The sequence below is a fragment of the Leguminivora glycinivorella genome, chromosome 22, assembly GCF_023078275.1.
Source record: "Leguminivora glycinivorella isolate SPB_JAAS2020 chromosome 22, LegGlyc_1.1, whole genome shotgun sequence".
NCBI lineage: Eukaryota > Metazoa > Arthropoda > Insecta > Lepidoptera > Tortricidae > Leguminivora > Leguminivora glycinivorella.
This window is the reverse complement of record NC_062992.1, coordinates 11554803-11576233: the sequence shown is the minus strand read 5'-3', so window position 1 is coordinate 11576233 and position 21431 is coordinate 11554803. Positions and strand designations below refer to the sequence as shown.

At 41.5% G+C, this 21431-nt stretch overlaps 2 protein-coding genes across 2 annotated transcripts in view; one reads left to right on the top strand and one right to left on the bottom strand.

The window, feature by feature from the left end:
• Positions 1-5193: 5193 nt before the first annotated feature.
• Positions 5194-13939, bottom strand: LOC125237784 (nucleolar protein 9). The gene is given in 8 exon segments (XM_048144965.1): positions 5194-5431; positions 7460-7615; positions 9509-9642; positions 9645-9672; positions 10324-10452; positions 11692-11845; positions 12467-13352; positions 13614-13939. Coding segments are annotated over 8 exon segments (1920 nt in total). The 5' UTR covers positions 13822-13939; the 3' UTR covers positions 5194-5206.
• A 1471-nt stretch (positions 13940-15410) lies between these two features.
• LOC125237748 (protein 4.1 homolog) overlaps positions 15411-21431 on the top strand; it is a 47458-nt gene continuing 41437 nt past the window's right edge. The window contains exon 1 of the mRNA XM_048144920.1: positions 15411-15666. The gene's annotated coding sequence lies outside the window, so the exon portion shown is untranslated. The remainder of the gene's footprint in view (positions 15667-21431) is intronic.

Below are 21431 nucleotides of genomic sequence, written 5' to 3'. Positions count from 1 at the left end.
TGCAGGGAATAAAACATAGGTTTTATTGACCTAATTTAAATTCATTCATTATTGGTTTTGCGACATTTGCGTGTGTGAATAAAATAAACATTAACCTATAAAAACAACGGGTCCATCAATTAACTTTTAGCAACCTCTTAAATATCAATTAAAATCAGTTTAAAATTCGTTCAAAAAATGCACGTGGTTTTAATTCACGCGAGGAAATTCTAACAACAGAAAAATAAAAATATGTTTAAAAATCAATGTCGGAACATGAAACTCGATGAATACTTATAAAGAAAATTGTTTTGAAGATTGTGGGTTTGTCTCATAAAAAAGAATGCAATAAATAAATGATCAAACCTTTATAGTGCAATGCAAGTCCGACGCGCACTCAAAACAAGTTAATTTATGTAAAAACATTGTAAAAAGTAAATACTCTATATTATGTTACCTATATATTACCTATATGATGGTATCCAAGGTGAGATCATTTCAACCGGACTTTTTTTGCTTCACCGTTACTTTTTGTTAAGTGACACACATACAAGCTTACTAATAGTTTACTGTCATTCTATTTATTTTCCTTATGAATTTCTTACTAAATTTAATTTGAATTCATAGAAAGTTGTTTTGTTTATTCATGCAACTGTCCTTCCTGTAAACCAAAGTGTCATTCATTTTCCTTCTTTATATTAGGTAACCTCAATAAAAACTAATGTCCGTCGTCAACTGCATTTAGAAAAAAATACCGTAATGTAATTTGCCAAATTAATTTTCATTTTCCGGATGAAAGATGTTCAACCCGCACAATTGTTTTGATGATTAGGCACACGAGCAGACAGATTGTAAGCGATTAGTAGCCCATGGAACTGCAACACCAACGGAGATGCATTAGAAGCCTTTAAGATGGGTTGTAAATTTATTTTTATTAAAGAGTATCTTTACCCGCATGACATCACACTTGAATACATTTATGACCTAAAGCCCTGCATATATTATTAACAAAAGATAGGAGAAACGAGTCTGCGGGATAACGGAATCGGAATTGTGAATGAAGAGTAGAGCTGGACCGGCAATCCAGAAGGTTGTCGGTTTGAGTCCTGCTGGTGTGGATTTCTAATTTTTTTCTTTAATTTAATAATAGGTATGTAGTATAGCTCGCAGACGTTTCTGTGTGATAAAAAATAAGGGTATCCACCACTGGTGCCTGCCAAACGTGTCCAACACTGGTGCCATTATCTTAGTGATACATTATAGTAAATGACAATTTTTATTTAAACGGAACACATTTCTTTGTAAGTAAAAGTAAACAATGTACCGTACTATCAATACAGAAACATATACCCCAGCATAATTAGACCTTAAAATACTTAGGAATAATACTTAACTAAAGTTCTTAATAAATTGGATAATTTCTACCAAGAAGTTATAACAGAACAGCATGGACAGGTTTCGTATGACTCAGTGTGTGACACGCCGGTCAACTTATTTCTTTTTAATCAAGTTTAAACCTTAAGACTTCAAGTATAAAGATTGTAAATAACTTAGAGAGTTGATAATGAACTGGCATTTAATAAAAACAATGCCCAGTGTTGTGATAGCCAGTGAGAAGTGAGCGCGCAAAGCGACATCATGAGATTCGTTGTAAGTTTTTTTTTTATTTCGCGTTTTTAAAAGACTTACGAATTTGTAAACTGCCAGTGTGTTTTTAACCCCCGACGCAAAAACGACGGGGTGTGTATATTATAAGTTTGACGTTTCTGTCTGTCTGTCTGTGGCATCGTAGCTCCCGAACGGATGAACCGATTTAGATTTAGTTTTTTTTTGTTTGAAAGCATAGTTAGTCGGGAATGTTCTTAGCTATGTTTCATGAAAATCGGTCCACTATATTGCTGCCGGGGGTTTTCTGCAAAATTTTAATTTTGTGGTGAGGTTAGTTAAAATGCGTTTTATTTTGTAGTAGGTTGTGTATGAATATTAATTAAATACCATTGTTTTAATATTGAAACAAACTATTTAAAAGTTATCATTTAAATATACAAGGTGCTTGCGAGGAACCCATATAACTTTAACGGCATATTCTTGGTCACATTTTAAGACTAAAATGTCATATAAACTTTTCTAGGTTTCGTCTAGTTTCAGAGTTATTGCCAATTAAAAAAAAAACATTTCCGTATTGTTACTCAGAAAAGGTCTTCTTAACGGCGCTGATGCGCAGTTGTGGAGCATAGTCTCACAGTAGTCATTGATAGATGTCAAAATGTGACAAGAAAAACTTCCAAAAAATTTGGTTTTTAGAAAAATAAATTAAGTAACTCATTTTAATTGCCAACTTCATGGATAAAAATTACTATATATGTGAAAATACGTCCAAAAAAGTAAAAAAAAAAAAAATTTTTTTGCGAAAAATTTTAATTTTTTTTTCTTTCTTTTGGCCTCAGAAACGCGTGGTTCAAGTTATGCGGGTTCCTCGCGAGCACCTTGTATACGTTGGTGCGGTTGGTGCCTAAACTTTTTATGTATTGAACCCGGTTATCAGAATGATAACGACTTAATAGAGCAAAATTATATACCTAATAGTAGAGAATGTAGAGACAGAGACGATATCTTTATCTTAAAAAAACTGAGAACGCGGAACACAAAACTTGGTTATCACAAAAGGGGATGGCCGGGCACTGGGTACTTAAATTGATACACAAAAGACGACACGTTATAACATTTTGTTTGTGTGATTCGAGTTTGTTTGTGTGATTGCGATAAACTCAGTAGAAAGAATAGAAGAGAAAAGTGCCACTTTGATCCCTCGATATCTACGTGTTAAGTTAATAAGATTTTATTATTATTTTATGCGAATAAGTACTTATATCAAACCTCTAGCTTATTAAGCAAAGTCCTACACTAAAATGCCCGGGTGCCGTCAAGTGCAGATCCAGCTTCGTGCCCAGAGGGGGCGGGGGGTTGTCACGTGGTCTATTTCTATGGCCAACCTATGCGCCGGGGAGGGGGGGGGTCATGACCCCTGGATCCGCGCATGGGTGCCGTTATGTGGTTTACTTTGCAAAACTGGTCGACCTACCGCACAAGCAATCTAAATACCTGTGGTCAAAAGTATCTCTTATTTGGTTTCAGTTATTAGTGTTCTTAGTGCTGACTGCCCTAGCAGCGTGTGGGCTAGCTTCGCCCCTGCCCGGCAGATTTGAGATGGACACAGACATCAAACGGCCGCCCCGCACGCCACAGTTCGTCAAGGGACAGAAAGGAACCAGAGGTAAAAAATAAGGTAAATACGGGTGAGTGTGTCATAAAGGGAAGTGTGATTGCATGGCCTTTACATTTTATCTTTTACTCATTGTCACAGCACACCTCGGACACTGGCGATCAAATATTGAAAGAGGCGCATTCCCAGCACACAGTGTTAGCTCGTGTAGGTAAACGCGTACTATGCTTGTATAAGTGAAATATGACAGGTCGACTGTTCGTGTTTTTGACAGGCGGTAACTGTGAGGTAACCGAGAGGGGGTGGGCGGCACTTTCAGCGGGGAGCGGGAGTGGCCATACTGTACGATAGTACTCTTTATTATACTGTGGTCACCGTGACAAGTGTTTTTTCGAGTTCATACTTTTGCTAGGAGCGCTGGTAGCCTAGCGGTAAGTACGTGCGGCTCTCGTTCCGGAGGTCGCGGGTTCGAACCCCGGCTCGCACCAATGAGTTTTTCGGAATTTATGTGCGAAATGTCATTTGATATTTGCATGTCGCTTTTCGGTGAATGAAAACATTGTGAGGAAACCGGACTAATTCCAATAACGTCTAGTTACCCTTCGGGTTGGAAGGTCAGACGGCAGTCGCTTTCGTAAAAACTATTGCCTACGCCAAATCTTGTGATTAGTAGTCAAAGCGGACTCCAGGCTCCCATGAGCCGTGGCAAATGCCGGGATAAAGCAAGGAGGATGATGATTTTTGCTACTTGCTAATTAGTTACGATTAGTGGTAAACGTATGAACTCTGATCATAGGCCACTTCCCTTTATGACACACTTACCCGTATTGACCTATAGTACTATATTTAGTCACAAAAGAAGAAAATAAAGAAGGCGTTTAAGAATCCTGAATGGAGCAAAGGATTCTATAATATAATTGAATGATGCATGAGCGTAGCAAAAAGGAAATTCGTAACTCGTGTCGATTTAAAACACTCCCTTCGGTCGTGTTTTAATTTATAGCCTCTCGTATGGAACTTCCCCTTTTCCGCACTTGTACCTATCATGATGTAAATACCTACTACTACTATTTGTTATCAACACTTATCTCAATCACTCAATAATCATTTATTTACGACACCTTAGGACAAAAATCCATATTTTGTTAGTAATCATTAACATTATTTTCCCCTCACTAGATCGGAAACACGTGTTTTGTCCTTTAATACCAGCGGGTAAAAACACATTTTATCCACTAGTGGGTAAAGTAATTTGACCTTGAATAAAGTCAAATTAACTGCTTTAAAATTGATAAAAGTAGGTGATCCAGATCAGCAGGATCCAGCAATAAAGATGATTTACCACCTGTGAAACTACTGGAAGCAGTGATAAACACATTTTTTGCGTTGTAGTTTCCTCGCTTTAGTGAGGGGAAAAGTTTTGTGTTACACTCGGGTGCAAATGTATTTTCCTTCTCATGTGTTAAAAAACTCGCAAGTTCAGGATTCTATTCTCGAACCACTCACTTGGCTCGTGGTTCAACTATAGAATCCTTTCACTTGCTCGTTTTTCAATTCCACGCTCAGCCTTAAAATACAACTTTGCCTATTTAACTATTATATTTGAATGTTTTTTTTTTTCAGTGCCCGACCCCCACAATCTCCGTAAAGGCGAGTACATCTGTGGGAACAAGATCTGCAGCCTGAAGCCAGGAGAGATCCCGCCCCACTGTGCAGGGGGGTTATGCCAGTATAAGATATTTAAATAAACCTAGCTAGTATAAGTATTTACCTAAGTTTCATTTTTAAGGGGTAACATTAAATATGATCCATATAGTGAAGCCCTACGGACGGCTTTCTAACTTAATCCACAAGGAAAACCCTTCAATCTTGCCCCACCTTACTTTACTCCCACCTCAAACGTCGACAATGCCCTTACAACCCCACATTTATATCATTGGTTTCTTATATAATTAAAGAAAACAAATAGGTGGAAATAAAAAGCTCAAATACTTATCTAATATTTTATTTCGCTTTAAACTTATTTTCCCACTGTTTTTGCGCTTTCTTGAACCCTTCTACATCTAACTTCACAGCGACCACTCGTCCGAACTTCGTGCTATTCAGTAAGTTGCTCTTGTCAGAGAGTTCCGTCATTATTTTAACCTTTTGCTCGAGAGATGCCGCTTCGAAGATGCGTTCGAGAGCTCGTGAGCCGTGCTGGGCGAGTGCTAAGGTTTGGTAGTAGCCCTGTGGAAAAAGAGTAGTAAAATATTTTTAAATGAAAAATGGAAAAATTCTCCCCTCCGGCAGGACACGAACCTGCGACCACTAGCTTTTGTCTTAGTTATCGCTCTCACCAATTGAGCCACGGAGGCCTGCTGGATGTGTGCGAATTTATCCATGCCTATCAATTCTTAAACGCCTTAGTCCGTTTTCACGTCAGATATCGGATGTCGGAGGGTTTCAATGGAAAAAATCCAAGATGGCGCCTGTAATGTGTGGGATATATATCCGTCCTACATCCGATATCGGATCGGATAATGTGAAAACGCACTTAGGGTGGTAGCGACATAGAAGACTAGAAGTCTCTTTAACGTTTACTATGGAAAGGTTGACTGTACAGAACGTTTTACAGTACATGTTTTCGCGGATTAGGACGCAGTGTGTAACCGCTTTTAGGTATAGACGGATTTAGCTGCCCCTGGAGTTACTAAGCAACGACAATGGATCTGTAAACGCAAACGTAACGTGTTCCTGCCCGTGAGTAAGGTTGCCAGAGCTCAACGAGGGTGCGGTGTGCTGATGACGGGAGGACTGACTTACGGAACTGACTTATTCCGTCTATTGTCCTTTGAGTCGTCGGCAACCCGAACCCTGCTTGGAACTTGTGCACTCCTTTTTACTGTGTATTTAACACAGCAAAAGGGAATGTACAAGTTTCTAATGGGGTGACAACGCGCATGTGACACTCTTTGAGTTGCACGCGTCCATAGGTTACGGTTACCGCTTTCCATCAGGCGGCCATACGCTTGTTTGCCACCGACGTAGTATATAAAAAAAAACTAGTATTCTGTTGCGTTCGGGCGCCAATTGTAACGCGATAAAATAAATCAAACTCGCTCAGCTCAGCTTGTAATAAATTTCAGTGGAAAAAAACGTTTTACGTATACGTCAATAAACTTAATTCTGTACTATACCACACCTCGGACCCTGGTGATCAAATATATGAACGAGGCGCGTTCCTAGCACACAGTCTAAGCTCGTGTAGGTGAACGCGTACCATGCTTGTATGAGTGAGATATGACAGGTCGACCGGTCGCGTTTTTAACAGGCGGTAACTGTAAGGCAGCCGAGAGGGGGTGGGTGGCACTTTCAGCGGGGAGCGGGAGTGGCCATACTGTACAATAGTACTCTTTATTGTACTGTGCTTTAACTAACGGCCTTTGGATCGACACTCCAGCGCTCTACCATCTGAGCCACCAAGGCCTCGCATCCCAAGTAGTAGTGTTTTGAATCTATCTCACTCTAACCTTCAGTTTCCATATCATCTTGTCTCTCGCTTTCGCGCCCACGAACTGTCCCTTGCAGAAGGCGTCAGCTATGTGGCTGCCTGTCTCTATAGCTACACAACTATACATCTATCCCTCTCTAACCTTCAGTTTCCATATCATCTTGTCTCTCGCCTTCACGCCCACGAACTGTCCCTTGCAGAAGGCGTCAGCTATGTGGCTGCCTGTCTCTATAGCTACGCAACTATACATCTATCTCTCTCTAACCTTCAGTTTCCATATCATCTTGTCTCTCGCCTTCACGCCCTCGAACTGTCCCTTGCAGAAGGCGTCAGCTATGTGGCTGCCTGTCTCTATAGCTACACAACTATACATCTATCTCTCTCTAACCTTCAGCTTCCATATCATCTTGTCTCTCGCCTTCACGCCCTCGAACTGTCCCTTGCAGAAGGCGTCAGCTATGTGGCTGCCTGTCTCTATAGCTACACAACTATACATCTATCTCTCTCTAACCTTCAGCTTCCATATCATCTTGTCTCTCGCCTTCACGCCCTCGAACTGTCCCTTGCAGAAGGCGTCAGCTATGTGGCTGCCTGTCTCTATAGCTAGTAGCTACACAACTATACATCTATCTCTCTCTAACCTTCAGTTTCCATATCATCTTGTTTCTCGCCTTCACGCCCTCGAACTGTCCCTTGCAGAAGGCGTCAGCTATGTGGCTGCCTGTCTCTATAGCTACACAACTATACATCTATCCCTCTCTAACCTTCAGTTTCCATATCATCTTGTCTCTCGCCTTCACGCCCACGAACTGTCCCTTGCAGAAGGCGTCAGCTATGTGGCTGCCCTTAGCGTCGCTGAATATAACGAGGAGTTGTTCTGGAGTCAGTTCTAGCAGACCGTTGACGGCTTTGGCTGGGCGCTGGAAAAATATAACAAATATGTGACATTTTTATGGCAAGATATAAGAAATATGTGGCATTTTCATGGAAACATTAGGAACATGTTATAATTTCAAGTAAAATTCACCAAATTGTCAATTAGGGCGAAATTGGCTCGTATCCATACTAATATTATAAATGGGAAAGTGTGTGAGTCTGTTTGTTTGTCCGTATTTCACGGCAAAACGGAGCGATAAATTGACGTGATTTTTTAAGTGGAGATAGTTGAAGGGATGGAGAGTGACATAGGCTACCTTTTGTCTCTTTCTAACGCGAGCGAAGCCGCGGGAAAAAGCTAGTGTTTATATGAAATGTTTGCTTGAAAACGCCACATATAGTTAGGTGATTGGCATAAACAATACATTTTAAGAGGCATTTGTAGTCCCGAGCGAAAGCGAGGACCGATATAAGTCGAGGACGAAATACCTACCTGTGAGGTACTTTTGATTGCGAAGAAAGATAAGTAAATATTACGTAGTTTTAAAGCACAGACCAACCCCTATAGACATCCATTACAAGACGACTCGCGGTCGCCAGCCTTCCTAGTATTTGCACTGATATAAGCGCGGGCGCTCGCCGTGCCCGATCAGTATCGACCAAGTAACAGACCCGAAAGCAGCGCGTGTTTTTCGCACAAAAAAATTGGAAAAGGGTATTTTGATGCCTTAAAGATGTCCACCTGTAGTGTGAAATGGTGTGGAAAGGTAACAAGAAGCTCAAATTTAAAAACAGACGGTATTACATTCCACAAATAAGTCATATTTATAATTTATTCAGAGCCGGCATAGGTCAACTTACATTGGCCACTTACGCGTCAGTAAGAGGGACAGTCATACTTCTGTCCCTTTTCATCTGGCGCGACTGCCCGCCGTCCTTGAAACGGCCAATCACAGCGCGCTTAACACATTCCCCGCCCGCTCCTCGCACCCCAAACACTGGTGACTCGTATCGCGAACAAAATATACAAGATTGCTACTCTATAGGAGGTTCTCTGTGTTTTAAAGTCACAAAGAAATTGTTATTAGATCATCATCATCCTCTTTGCGTTATCCCGGCATTTGCCACGGCTCATGGGAGCCTGGGGTCCGCTTTGACAACTAATCCCAAGATTTGGCGTAGGCGGTAGGTGGTAGGTGGTAGGTGGATTTTGGCGTAGGGTTTGGTTTGGTTTGGGTTTGGGTTTTACGAAAGCGACTGCCATCTGACCTTCCAACCCGAAGGGTAACTAGACCTTATTGGAATTAGTCCGGTTTCCTCACGATGTTTTCCTTCACCGAAAAGCGACTGGCAAATATCAAATGGCATTTCGCACATAAGTGAAAAACTCATTGGTGCGAGCCGGGGTTCGAACCCGCGACCTCCAGAACGAAAGTCGCACGCACTTACCGCTAGGCTACCAGCGCTGCGAAAATTGAAAGAAATTGTTATTAGATATTAGTACTATTTCTAGCAAAAAGTTTTTGTTAATAACGGTAGATTGTTCAATAGGCTAGTTTCCTATAGTTAAAATAAAATATTTTATGCAGTGCACGAAATAAAGCACCACATAATTAGAAGAAAAATATGGACAGTAGTTATGTTTCAAGATAATTTCTATTTAATAAGTCAAAGAGAAAGATATAAAGTAAATGAATTGACTGTGACGTCACTCCTCAGTATTTCATAGTAATTCCATATTAGCAAAGCGTTTTGACAGTTCTTAAAAAGAAGCTGATTTGACTAGTAGGAAACTAGCCTATCTATCGGTATTTTGAGCGTTTCATCTCAGCCGTCCTAAAAACCAAACGAAATTCTACTTTATTTGGTTCATAAAAGATTGCAAGAACTATGTACATTGTAATGTACATTGGGCCTTACTAGGTTATGGCACTAACCTGATAATCCAGTATGCTCTGCAGTATAACGGATCCATGCACGTTGATGAAGTATTCCTTGTCCAAAGTCTTGACATCCACTCGGTCCGAGGGCAGTAACCTTAAGACGAACACGGGGAAGTACTTCTGATTCTCGGGGTCACTTTAAGGGCTGATTCTAGACTCTGAAATAGAATTTGTAAGAGAAATATAATTTTGGATATATATTTTATCTTATATAGGAATATCCTAAGCCGGTGACTGTTATGAAAGAGGCGCGTTCTTAGCGCACACCAGTCTGGCTCAGTCGGTAGTGACCCTGCCTGCTGCGCCACGGTCCCGGGTTCGAATCCCGGTAAGGGCATTTATTTGTGTGATGAGCACAGATATTTGTTCCTGAGTCATGGATGTTTTCTATGTATATAAGCATGTATTTATCTATTTAAGTATGTATGTCGTCGCTTAGCACCCATAGTACAATCTTTGCTTAGTTTGGGGCTAAGTTGATCTGTGTAAAGTGTCCCCAATATTTATATTTATTCTAAGCTCATGTAGGTGAACGCGTACCATGCTTGTATGAGTGAGATATGACAGGTCGACTGTTCGCGTTTTTGACAGGCGGTAACTATGAGGTGACCGAGAGGGGATGGGAGGCACTTTCAGTGGGGAGCGGGAGTGGCCATACTGTACGATAGTACTCTTTGTGATACGTCAGTCGACGTGATGTAGCGGTTTAGTACGTCAGCCGAGATAGCTGGAGACCCCGACTTTTCGGGTTCGATTCCCGGCTTAGCCCAGTGGGCTTGATCGCTTTTTCTTTCGTGTATAGTACTTACATTAACAAGCTGCGCCTGCCGCGCCTTAACCCTGAGGCACGCTTTAGCGACGGACACCAGAACACCAGTGTTCCCGCAGGCCAACAGATCGCCAAACTTGTTGGACAACTCGTCGAACATTGGTTCCAACTAGAAAATAAATGTGAATGATCATTTTTGGCAACATTTCACACTTTCATTATCATTTCATAGTCACCAGAATTTCCATTTTTCTTTTGTTTCCTATTTTTTTTCTTTTTTTTTCCATTCGTACTTTTTGTCCTTTTATCCCGTTCTTCCTATTTCAGTAGGCCTAGCACATGATGGCCGCGGGAGTATGTCGCCGCGAGATAGATGACACGTCTTTGTCTAATTGTATTAATGACATAAGGACAGGTAGTCTATCTCGCGGCGACATACTCCCGCGGCCATCATGTGCTAGGCCTGCTGACACACTTCCTAGTTAAAGTCAATTAAAGACAGACTGAAACCATTTTTGGTATTATATGCATACTAGCTTTCGCCCGCGACTTCGCTCGCGTTAAATTAGAACATTGCGGAAAGCTCCATACAAACTTCCACCCCCCATTTTAGGGAAGTGGGAGGTTAGAAAGAGACAAAAAGTAGCCTATGTCACTCTCCATCCCTTCAACTATCTCCACTTAAAAAATCACGTCAATTCGGCGCTCCGTTTTACCGTGAAAGACAGACAAACAAACAGACACACACACTTTCCCATTTATAATATTAAGTACATACATACAACATACAATCACGCCTGTATCCCATGAAGGGGTAGGCAGAGCACATGAAACTACTCAAGTTCCAGTGCCACTCTTGGCAAATAAGGGGTCGATAGAAAACGAAAGTGTGACATTGCAGTGACAGGTTGCCAGCCTCTCGCCTACGCCACACTTTAACCCATATCCCATAATCGCCTTCTACGACACCCACGGGAAGAAAGGGGGTGGTGAAATTCTTAACCCGTCACCACACGGGCAATATTAAGTATGGATTATCACCATCCATAAAACATTATTGTTAATTTTTAACCGACTTCAAAAAAGGAGGAGGTTCTCAATTCGACTGAATGTTTTTTTTTTTACAAAGTATTAAGCAAGTATTAAGTAGGAAGAAGACATCTTTCTATGAGAATCTGAGGTCAGCGGGGGTGAGCTGTTTTCTTACTAATATGATGTCAGACGTACGTCAAATCAGCTCACAACCTTCAAATCAAGAGTGAACAGGCATCTTCTGAGCGAGCTCACTCCATCGTAGGCCACGTCTTTGCCTTTGGCTAGTCTGTGATCAAGAGTAAGCCCATGTATAATTAAAAAAAAAAAAAAAAAAAAACTGCCAACCTCTGATGAGAATATAATAATCACTGACCTCCTCTTTAATCTGGCAGTTGTCGAACAGCCTCTGCACAGTGTAATTCAGCGTCGGCATACAAGCTAACTGTTCAAGCCTGTTGATGAAGCACTTGGCATATATCTGTGTGTACATCTTCTTCTTCGCCACTAGTAGCGCTGCTTCCAGTAATCTGAAAATTTAAAATAAAATATAGTTATACATTGTAAATGTTTTAAAAAAAACTTGGCCAGTTATCTCTTTAGAAGATGTAAGGGAGTCAGAACATAAAATAAATAACATTGACATCTTTATACTTAACACAAAACATTTATTTTTACAGATGTAGTGTAAAAGGTTTTTCCTTTGTATTTTTACGAAAGCTACAATATGTGTCATTTTATTTCAGTCAATGTCAATATTGTCATTATAGTCCGAGTACAAGAAGTAATCACACTATCTGAAACACACTACATCTATAAATACATATATCACAGAAAAGAAAACGCTTTGCAGTACAAAAAGCTGAGTTAATGCCATAAGGAATTCTCTGCCAGTCACACTTTGTTCGGTTCTCATTTGTTTCTTTTCTTTTAGTTAATATTTTGATTACCTATACGAGTTTGACTCTTGGAGACCCTATACATCTCTAAGGATAAATAGATTAAGTATACATGTTATCTTTAGTTGTGACATTTAGAGTCATTTGCATATCTAAAGTAATTTTAGACTTTTTTTTTATTTGTACTTTTCTATATTATGTGCAGTTTTTATTTGAAATTCAACACAAGTATGTAAAAATAACTTCTCTTACCTGACAGCAGGTTCCGACTCAAACACCGGTGGCAGCGAACAACTCTTCACAGCACTCTCCTGATTTTCATTATCTAAATCAATCTTCACATCCTTCTTATCATCCGCATCATCACCGTTTGCCACCCAATTGTCCGGAGCAAAACTCTCGTTTAGTAACTGCTTCAGCAAATCCCTCGTCAAGTTCTTATCAACATTCTTAATAGCGTATAACAACACTTGCAACAAACCAGACGTTAAGTTCTGGTACGGTAGGTCTTTAAACTGTGGCCAAACTGACAACCTTCTCGCAAATTCTGTAACTAACTCTTTATAATCATCTGGCACATTTTTGTATACCATTTTCTTTATAAACGGTGACGGTGGTGTTTGCTTATCACTTTTGTCTATAACAAACATATTTACTTTAGGCTTTTCGTTTGGTAACAATGTGATGCCGCTTAGACATTTTAAAGCGCTTCTCAAAATGTGATTAGCATAGTTGTCCCACACAAAATCTTCTAAATTGTTTAGGGCATATTTACAAATCTTTAAAGCGAATTCGTAGCAGTTTTTAACATGGGCATCACTGTATTTAGATGGTTTCGGTTCTAGTTTTATCTTTTTTTTCGGTGCTTCATCATCACTGTCTTCATTTGTTTCGCCTGTTTGTAAATGATCTGTCGCTCTTTCACTGGCTACCCTTAGTAAAGTCTCAACAACATGACTAGTGAAGTTGTCGGAGCAAAGTCTTCGTAGCTCAGGGTAAATCACTTCGAAGTACCGTTCCAAGTCTTCGGGTGACGAGAAAGGTAGTAGCAGCTCTATGACTCGGCAGCCAAGTTGATTGCCGATTATGTTTAGTTCTTCACCTTTAGTTCGGTCCAGTACATTGTTTACTAAACTCTCTGAAATAATACAATTTTATAAATTATCGACAGTTTTCAAGAATGTTTTAGGAAACTATACATATAGCTGTCAATGCGAGAAAAAGAATATTATTTTAATGTAACAACAGAAAGATATTGATAGCGGCTTCACGCAAAAAGTATTAATCCAATTTCGACATAAAATTTTCTCATGGAGAAAAAAGGCTGTGAAAAATCAAATAAACTGCTTACTTAATAAGGGTTTTTTACTAAATACAACAAACAAAATACTCCACTTACGTCTCTGATCGTCATCCTCTACACCTGCTTTCATAGCATCCAAAATCCCCAAGAAATATTGGTACAATTCTTCACTCATTTTAGTGCCTCTACCCCACTGACCTTTCTTGGCGTACTTTTTAGCATTTTTAAGGAAATTCTTGGGCTTTTTCTTATTTTTACGTTTGTTAGGATCACTGTGTCCTTCATTTTGGACTTCTTCACTCATTATCGAGCTAAACTAATATTTTAATTTGGAATAAATACAAGAAATACGCACAATGTTTATACGATTTTGTAGGTTATACGTCAGGTTTCAAGCATGGAGGTTGGATGAAGGGTTGCCATGTGAAGAATGAAATAATCCAACAAAATCCGAACATAACCCCGAACGTTTCCCGTGCGTCCATTTCTCCAGAAATTGACTAGTTAAGTTACCATGATTGAAAAAAAAAAGCTCGTTTAAGCTAGGAACATACTACGCGGACGTCCGTCGTAAATCGACCGCGACCGCGACCGAACAGTGTGCACGGAACAAAACATCCAGCGAGCCAGATTTCGATCGGACGTCCATGCGCTCAAGGTCACGACCACGTCCGTCGACCGATAGTTTGCACGGTTATGTTTATTTCCATTGTCCAGATTCCCGTCCGCGGTCGATTCACGACGGACGTCCGCGTAGTATGTTCCTAGCTTTAATCAAAGACCTAATGCGAATCACTAGCCTATTAATATTAACATTATTAACTCACTACCAAATGATGTAGCAACAGTGATAACTGTCCCTTTTGCTATCCAACTCCAAATTTTTTGCTAAATTCTAAGAGTAAGGTAAGGTTTGTAAGCCAACACTGATAATAAAAGCAATTCCACCGCAATCTGACTAAGGAATTACATTATGTTAGGCAAAATTCTGACGTATGGCAATCTTATTTGGAACTGTCATTTGTCAATTTTTTTTTTTTTTTTTTTTTTCTTCGTCCTTCTGGACAGGCTAGGACCATAGGCCATACCGCCTCTGTCATTTGTCAATTTGACAATCGCTAGATAGCTACGTTTAGGTAAATCCAATATCGTTAAAACTTAAAATATTCGTAAAAGTTATTTCGAAAAAGAAGGTTTTTATTGTCACAAGAAATACCAGTTAAAAGTTTTACTAATCTTATGTTTTTGGTGTATACGAGATTTAAGTATTGTAATAAAATAGAGCGATTTATGCTTCACATGACATGACACAAAATAAGGAGGTTAGCACCTGTCGGATAATATTCATTGGTCCTAGGAACCGGATTTTTGTAAAGCAAAGTTGTAAATTATGTACCTAATGAAATACAAGGGTTACTTTATAATACTGTAGCCTTAGCCATCTTCTTCATGCACAACCTAAATTAGCAACATGATAGATAAAAACTTACATAATATTGTAGGTCTTTAATTTATCAATACCAGATATACCTACTCGTAGGAGTCGTAGGTATCCTAATGAATAATGATTACCAAAATCACTCATAACTTAGGGGTACTTAACTAGTTGAAACATGTATTATATAAAATAGTCAAATGTTCCAAGCACCATTCCATTGAAAGAAATGATAACACGATAACAACAGCATTCACCATTCATAATTCATTGTTTACCAGAATACTAAACGCGAGTTGCATTGTAGTGCTTCAATGAATCATTAACATAACAATCATGCATTCCACATTTGGACATCTATCTCTCTCTCTCACGCCGGGAACGTGACGTCATGGATGCATCGCGCGAGCCTCGAACCGTACCAAAACTAGTTTAACCGGGAAACCGCTCGTGGTAACAACGCGAGAGACTTTTTAAGACACGTTTATCGTACATTTATACGATTTCATGAATGAAAAATACTGTTTTATAAATTAAAAAAGTTCTATTATCACAACCTTTAGTCTGTTACATTAAGAAAAAAAAAGAAAATAAGGCGGGAGTCATTTGCCAAAAAAGTTCCAAATACAAATTAAAAAATAAAAAGTTTAATTTTCGCATCCAGCCAGTGACCAAAGGTGTCTTATAGTGCAAGCGTCTAGAGCTGTAATTAAGGTGGGTTCAAAAGGACAATGTTTTTTATTAATTAGTCGCGTTGAGAGGAGGCGTTGACCGGAGATCCCGTTCTGGGAACACTTTCCACGTTGTTTACTCGCTTAACAAGCTTTCTGGTATCGTGTGACTCGTGCTAGATTGATAAGAAAGTGATATCGCAACGATAAAGTACCTTTTTTGGTACAAGGTAAGAGTATTTTCTTAGTAATTATGAATTCATTTACAATTCCTTGATTAATTAACGTAAATGCTAGGAGTCAATTAAAATTTAGTTTATGCCTAAATATATATTATGTAGATTATTGTAGATTCCTGTTATCGTTTTAATAATTGAAATAATTGTACAATTAAAATTTTGAAAAAACCCCCGACCGCGACATAGTGGACCGATTTTCATGAAACATGGCTAAGAATACTCCCGACTAACTCAGCTTTCAGACAAAAAAACTAAATCAAAATCGGTTCATCCGTTCGGGAGCTACGATGCCACAGACAGACACACACACAGACAGACAAACAGACAGACAGACGGACAGACAGACAGACACGTCAAACTTATAACACCCCTTCGTTTTTGCGTCGGGGATTAAAAATAGCAGCACCACGCGCGTGACACCACCTTTGAGACGTAATTCTTTACTGTACAGGGGAGACCGTACTATTAATATGTGATCAATAATTAATGGAGTTCTAAGGAATAAGACAAATATATTTTTCTGATTTTTTTGCCGGCAAACATATTTTTATTTATTGTTCAGAACATATAGTTTTATGTTCATCAAATACATACCTAGGTAGCAAACACGTATAAGCGATAAAAGACCTGGAGGTTCATAAATATAACATGAGTAATATAAAGAGAAAGGAAGACATAGGTATTCGGTTTAAATGACTCCGTAATGAAATCTTAGCATTAATTAGGACAAGCGTATACTTGACACCTTTGTGACGTTTGACGGAAAATGATGCCTTGTGATCGTGGGTAACGCGAACGTCTCGTAATGTTAAGTTCGCCTTATGTACATTCTTTAGTAAAATAACGATTAAATTATTAAAAAAATGATGGCCAGTAGGTACACACCAAATCACGTAAGTACTTACATTATTAAGTATAAACGGTCAAGCAAATCTTGATACTAAATTACTGCTTTGAAAAATGTAGTGATCACCGACTTAGTGCGTTTTCACATTATCCGATCCGATATCGGATGTCGGACCGATATCCCATACATTACAGGCGCCATCTTGGATTTTTTCCATTGAAATCCTTCCGACATCCGATATCGGATCGGATAATGTGAAAACGACCTAACACAGACCACCCACCCTGGGGGCGTAGCCGAATGGCCGAATGGAATGCAACGAAAACGAAACGCCGCGAAAGGTAGCCTGGCTCTGTCGCGCCTATACGCAAGAGCGATAGAGATAGATATCTACGAGCGTTTCGTTTCGTGAGAGTTTTCATCATCATCAGTGATCGGAACTGTGGGAGTAAGTAATTATAACCTAACCACAAAATTAAAATTTTGAAAAAACCCCTGACCGCGACATAGTGGACCGATTTTCATGAAACATGGCTAAGAACACTCCCGACTAACACAGCTTCCAAATGAAAAAAACTAAATCGAAATCGGTACATCCGTTCGGGAGCTACAGTGCCACAGACAGACACACACACAGACAGACAGACAGACAGACAGACAGACAGACAGACACGTCAAACTTATAACACCCCGTCGTTATTGCGTCGGGGGTTAAAAACTTTAAACAAAACTTGCTAAGCGGACGTTATGTGTAGAGTGCTTACAGCCATGATAATATTAATTTCCTCGTAGTAATATATTGGAAATCTGGGATTCAGGTATAGAATCAAATTCAACACTGATCTGAAAATACGAGTAGGTATCTAAATAGGAATAATAGGAATCTAAGGTTTTGTTAAAGCTTATAGTCATCCTCCTCATCACTAATCATCATCCTCCTTGAAGCTAGGAACATACTACGCGGACGTCCGTCGTAAATCGACCGCGACCGCGACCGATCAGTGTGCACGGAACAAAACATCCAGCGAGCCAGATTTCGATCGGACGTCCATGCGCTCAAGGCCACGTCCACGTCCGTCGATCGATAGTTTGCACGGTTATAATATGTAATTTCATTGTCCAGATTCCCGTCCGCGGTCGATTTACGACGGACGTCCGCGTAGTATGTTCCTAGCTTTACTTGCGTTATCCCGGCATTTGCCGCAGCTCATATGAGCCTGGGGTCCGCTGTGACAATATAATTACGGTTGTAATGTTTGTTATTGTATAATATCAGCTGTGATATCAACATCATGCGCCTACTCATCAAATTATAAAAACATTGGACACCTGAGTATTCCTATAGTCCATATAAATGAGTAAATATTACCGTCATCTACAGGCTACATGTATTTATCACCAGTAACAGCATTACCCAAACCATGGGTTTTAGCCAAAGACATATGTAACTCCATATAGACGGATAAAGTCTAAATAAAAAAGGCCGTACCTCAAAGCCCTAGAGAAAAAGATACGGTGGGCTAGATGGCGTTACACTTTTGTGGAACGCTCGGCTATATGGCGCTAATATTAATATTTGACATTTTAACACTGGAAGGTATATGCAGTAGGTACATATACCTCAATGGGTCAAGAAGTCTGTTGCCACAAAACAATCCTAGCAACCACATAACGTGCACCGCCATCTACTTTAAGCAGCATAATTATTTTATAGTACCTACATTGTGCAACAAGGGAGGTAAGGGGGACATTAAAGACGAGTCAGGCAGTCGTGCAGTCGTGAATAATAACACTCGTCTTTAATGTCCTTACCTCCTGAGTTACACACAATGTTTTTCATCACATTTGAGAGAAAAATACAGAGGAAACAGTCATAAGGCAAAACCTTCAATACAATTGAACTAAAATTTTAACTCAGCCTCCTTCGAGTATCATTCATCCATGGTACACGAAGGAGTCGGTCACAAGCCCGACTATAATGAGGAGTGCAATGGTCGTTTTGTCGTCTCGGGGTAACCCGTCATGGCAACTCGCCCCAAAACCCCCAGGGTCAAGGTGGGAGGACGTGCCGAGGACCCTCACAGCCGGCTGTGGGCAGCGGGGGGTGGTGCTGATTGGGCTCGCAAGCGGGAGAGGGGAGGGGGATAGGACCTGTGTTGTGTCTGGTTTGGTGGGGAGGGGTGGTTGTCGCGGAACCCCGGGGTGTCGGGGAGAGATACCCTAGGGGTGAAACACTTCTACTCTGACCTGTCGACTGGAGGTGGGGTATATATGTGTGCAAGTGCTAGCCCCGGGAGCCCATGAGCGGGTTCCTAGGGGTGAGCCTACGCGCACATTCCCGCCACAACAGGCAACACAGGAGCTATCTTACCATGCTTGCGAGCCTACTCAGCACAATCGCTGTCGTTAACGACTATGCGCAGGGGGGTGGCGCCACTGTCGTAGGAGTAAATTTAGCTGGGGTCTGTATGGGAGCTCTGCAGCTACCCCTAGTTTTAGTCTCACCACGCTGAAATAGCACCTTTTATAGATACAAATATGGAGAATTCTTTTAAACTAACAAATCAATATAAAACCAACACCGCGTCAGCGGCGAAGAGACCCGAAAGGGTAGAAGAGCGTGAGGGCGGGAAGTCTGCTGACGGACCCCCGATCGCTGTAGAGAGTGGGCTACCGAGTTCCGGTGAGGAGCAGAGCAGTCTACAGAGAAGAACTGGGCAGGGTACTCCGGATGTCCTACAACTGGAAGGCCTGTCGCTAAGTGAAGAAGCGGAGCTGCTGCGTTCACCGAAGAGGGGGGTAACCGAAAGGGAGGCCACACCTGCGGAGAACGGGCCGTTCTATAAGTATCAGTCTAAGGCCCAGAAAAAGAAGGCTAAGGTTCTGAGGAGAAAAGCTGCGATTGATGGGGAAAGGGGTGGCGTTCCGGTGGTGGAATTTAAGGGGGACGCCAAACCTGGCCCGAGCAAACGCGGCCTCAAGATGAAGAGGCAGAGTACTGATGAGGGTCGTTCGGAGCGTCCTCCGGCGAAGCGCCAGAATCAGGGCAGGGCGGCTGCAGATGGACCACGGAACGTCGCTAGGGCGAACCGAGGTCTGGCTGTGGCTGTCGGTCGTGAGGATGGGGCTCCGGTGGATGAGGCTCTGGCGAAGCTCATCAGGAAGAAGCTTACGCAGTTGATAGAGGTGGTCGTCCTGCAGGTAGTACGGGGGGAGCCAGGCGTAGTAGCACCAAGGTTCGCTGCGTCGGGTTTGGTGTCGGAAGGATTTTTCCTTGTGACACCAAAGTCGACGGAGTCTAGGGACTGGCTGCTAGGTCAGGACTTCGGGGTGTTGGACGGACACCGAATCATCGTGCGTAAGCTGGAGCAGACTAGGGTGCAAGTTTGGGTTCCGGGTGATGCGGATACGGAGTATGTAAAGGAATTCCTTTACGCTCAGAATCCGGATCGCCGGGATCTCAAATTCCTGGAGTGGAAGGCTGCGGGCAGGGATGCTCTAGAGTTAGGTACCCGGTTGACCTTTTTGGTCCCGGATGGAGTAGAGGAGATCTGGGGCGAAGAGAAGACGAAGGTCATGGACTTCTCCGCCACCAGTGTGAGAGTTAGGATTTTGAGGGCCAACATAACTCAACAACCCTCAGAACCTAACAATGAAGAACCCGAACTGAGAAAGGAGGGCACGGCACCGAGCGGCGTCAATACGGAGGAGAAGGAGGGTATGGACGTCGTCGACGGGGGCGAGCTCTCCGAGTAACAGTCGGGGGGACAACAACACTACACACAACTATCACTATGAACACACAAAGAACACTACACAAGCACCTACACACAAACACACACACAAACATATGCCAAGTAAACCTCCAACACTGCAAGGACGCAATGTCTGAGCTAGGACAATATGTTAGGAGGGCCAAAGTTGAAATAGCACTGCTGCAAGAACCTTATGCATGGAGGAACCAGGTGGCAGGCCTGGGACATCTGGGGGGAGCTCTGTACTATGAGGGAAATGGTGAGCTACCTCCTAGAGCATGCATATATGTGAGTAATAATGTGAGAAATATGGGATGTTTCATGACCATGTGTTGCAGAGACCTTGTCGTGGTGGAGACCTACTTCATCAATGACGAAGGGAAGAGATGCAAGGTGGCGCTGGCGTCCTGCTATCAGCCGGGCGACGTAGAGACACCTACAAAGGAATTGGAAGAGACGGTTCTGAGGTATAGAGGTAGGAATATACCCCTGATAGTTGGTTGCGATGCTAACTCACATCATGAGGTGTGGGGTAGCACCGACACCAACGAAAGGGGAGAATCTCTATTAGAATTCATAATAAGCAATGACCTGGAAATTATAAACACAGGTGATACACCGACGTTTATAACAAGGGCGAGGAGAGAAGTGCTGGACATCACTGTAGCATCGAGAGAGATATCAGGCAAGGTAAAATGTTGGAGGGTGGACGAGGAGGACAGCATGTCTGACCACCGAAGGATACTCTACAGCATTGATTGTCGGGTAGAAAAGATGAAGGTAAGAAATCCACGCAAAACAGACTGGACGAAGTTCGGAGAGGAGCTAAAGAGGACTTCCGTCTCGGGTGGTAGGTACGAAAGTATAGACGACCTGGACAAAGGAGCACTCAGGCTGAAGGAGTTAGTAACAGCAGCATACCACAAGGCATGTCCAGAGAAACTCGTACAGGCAGGTAAAGGACAGC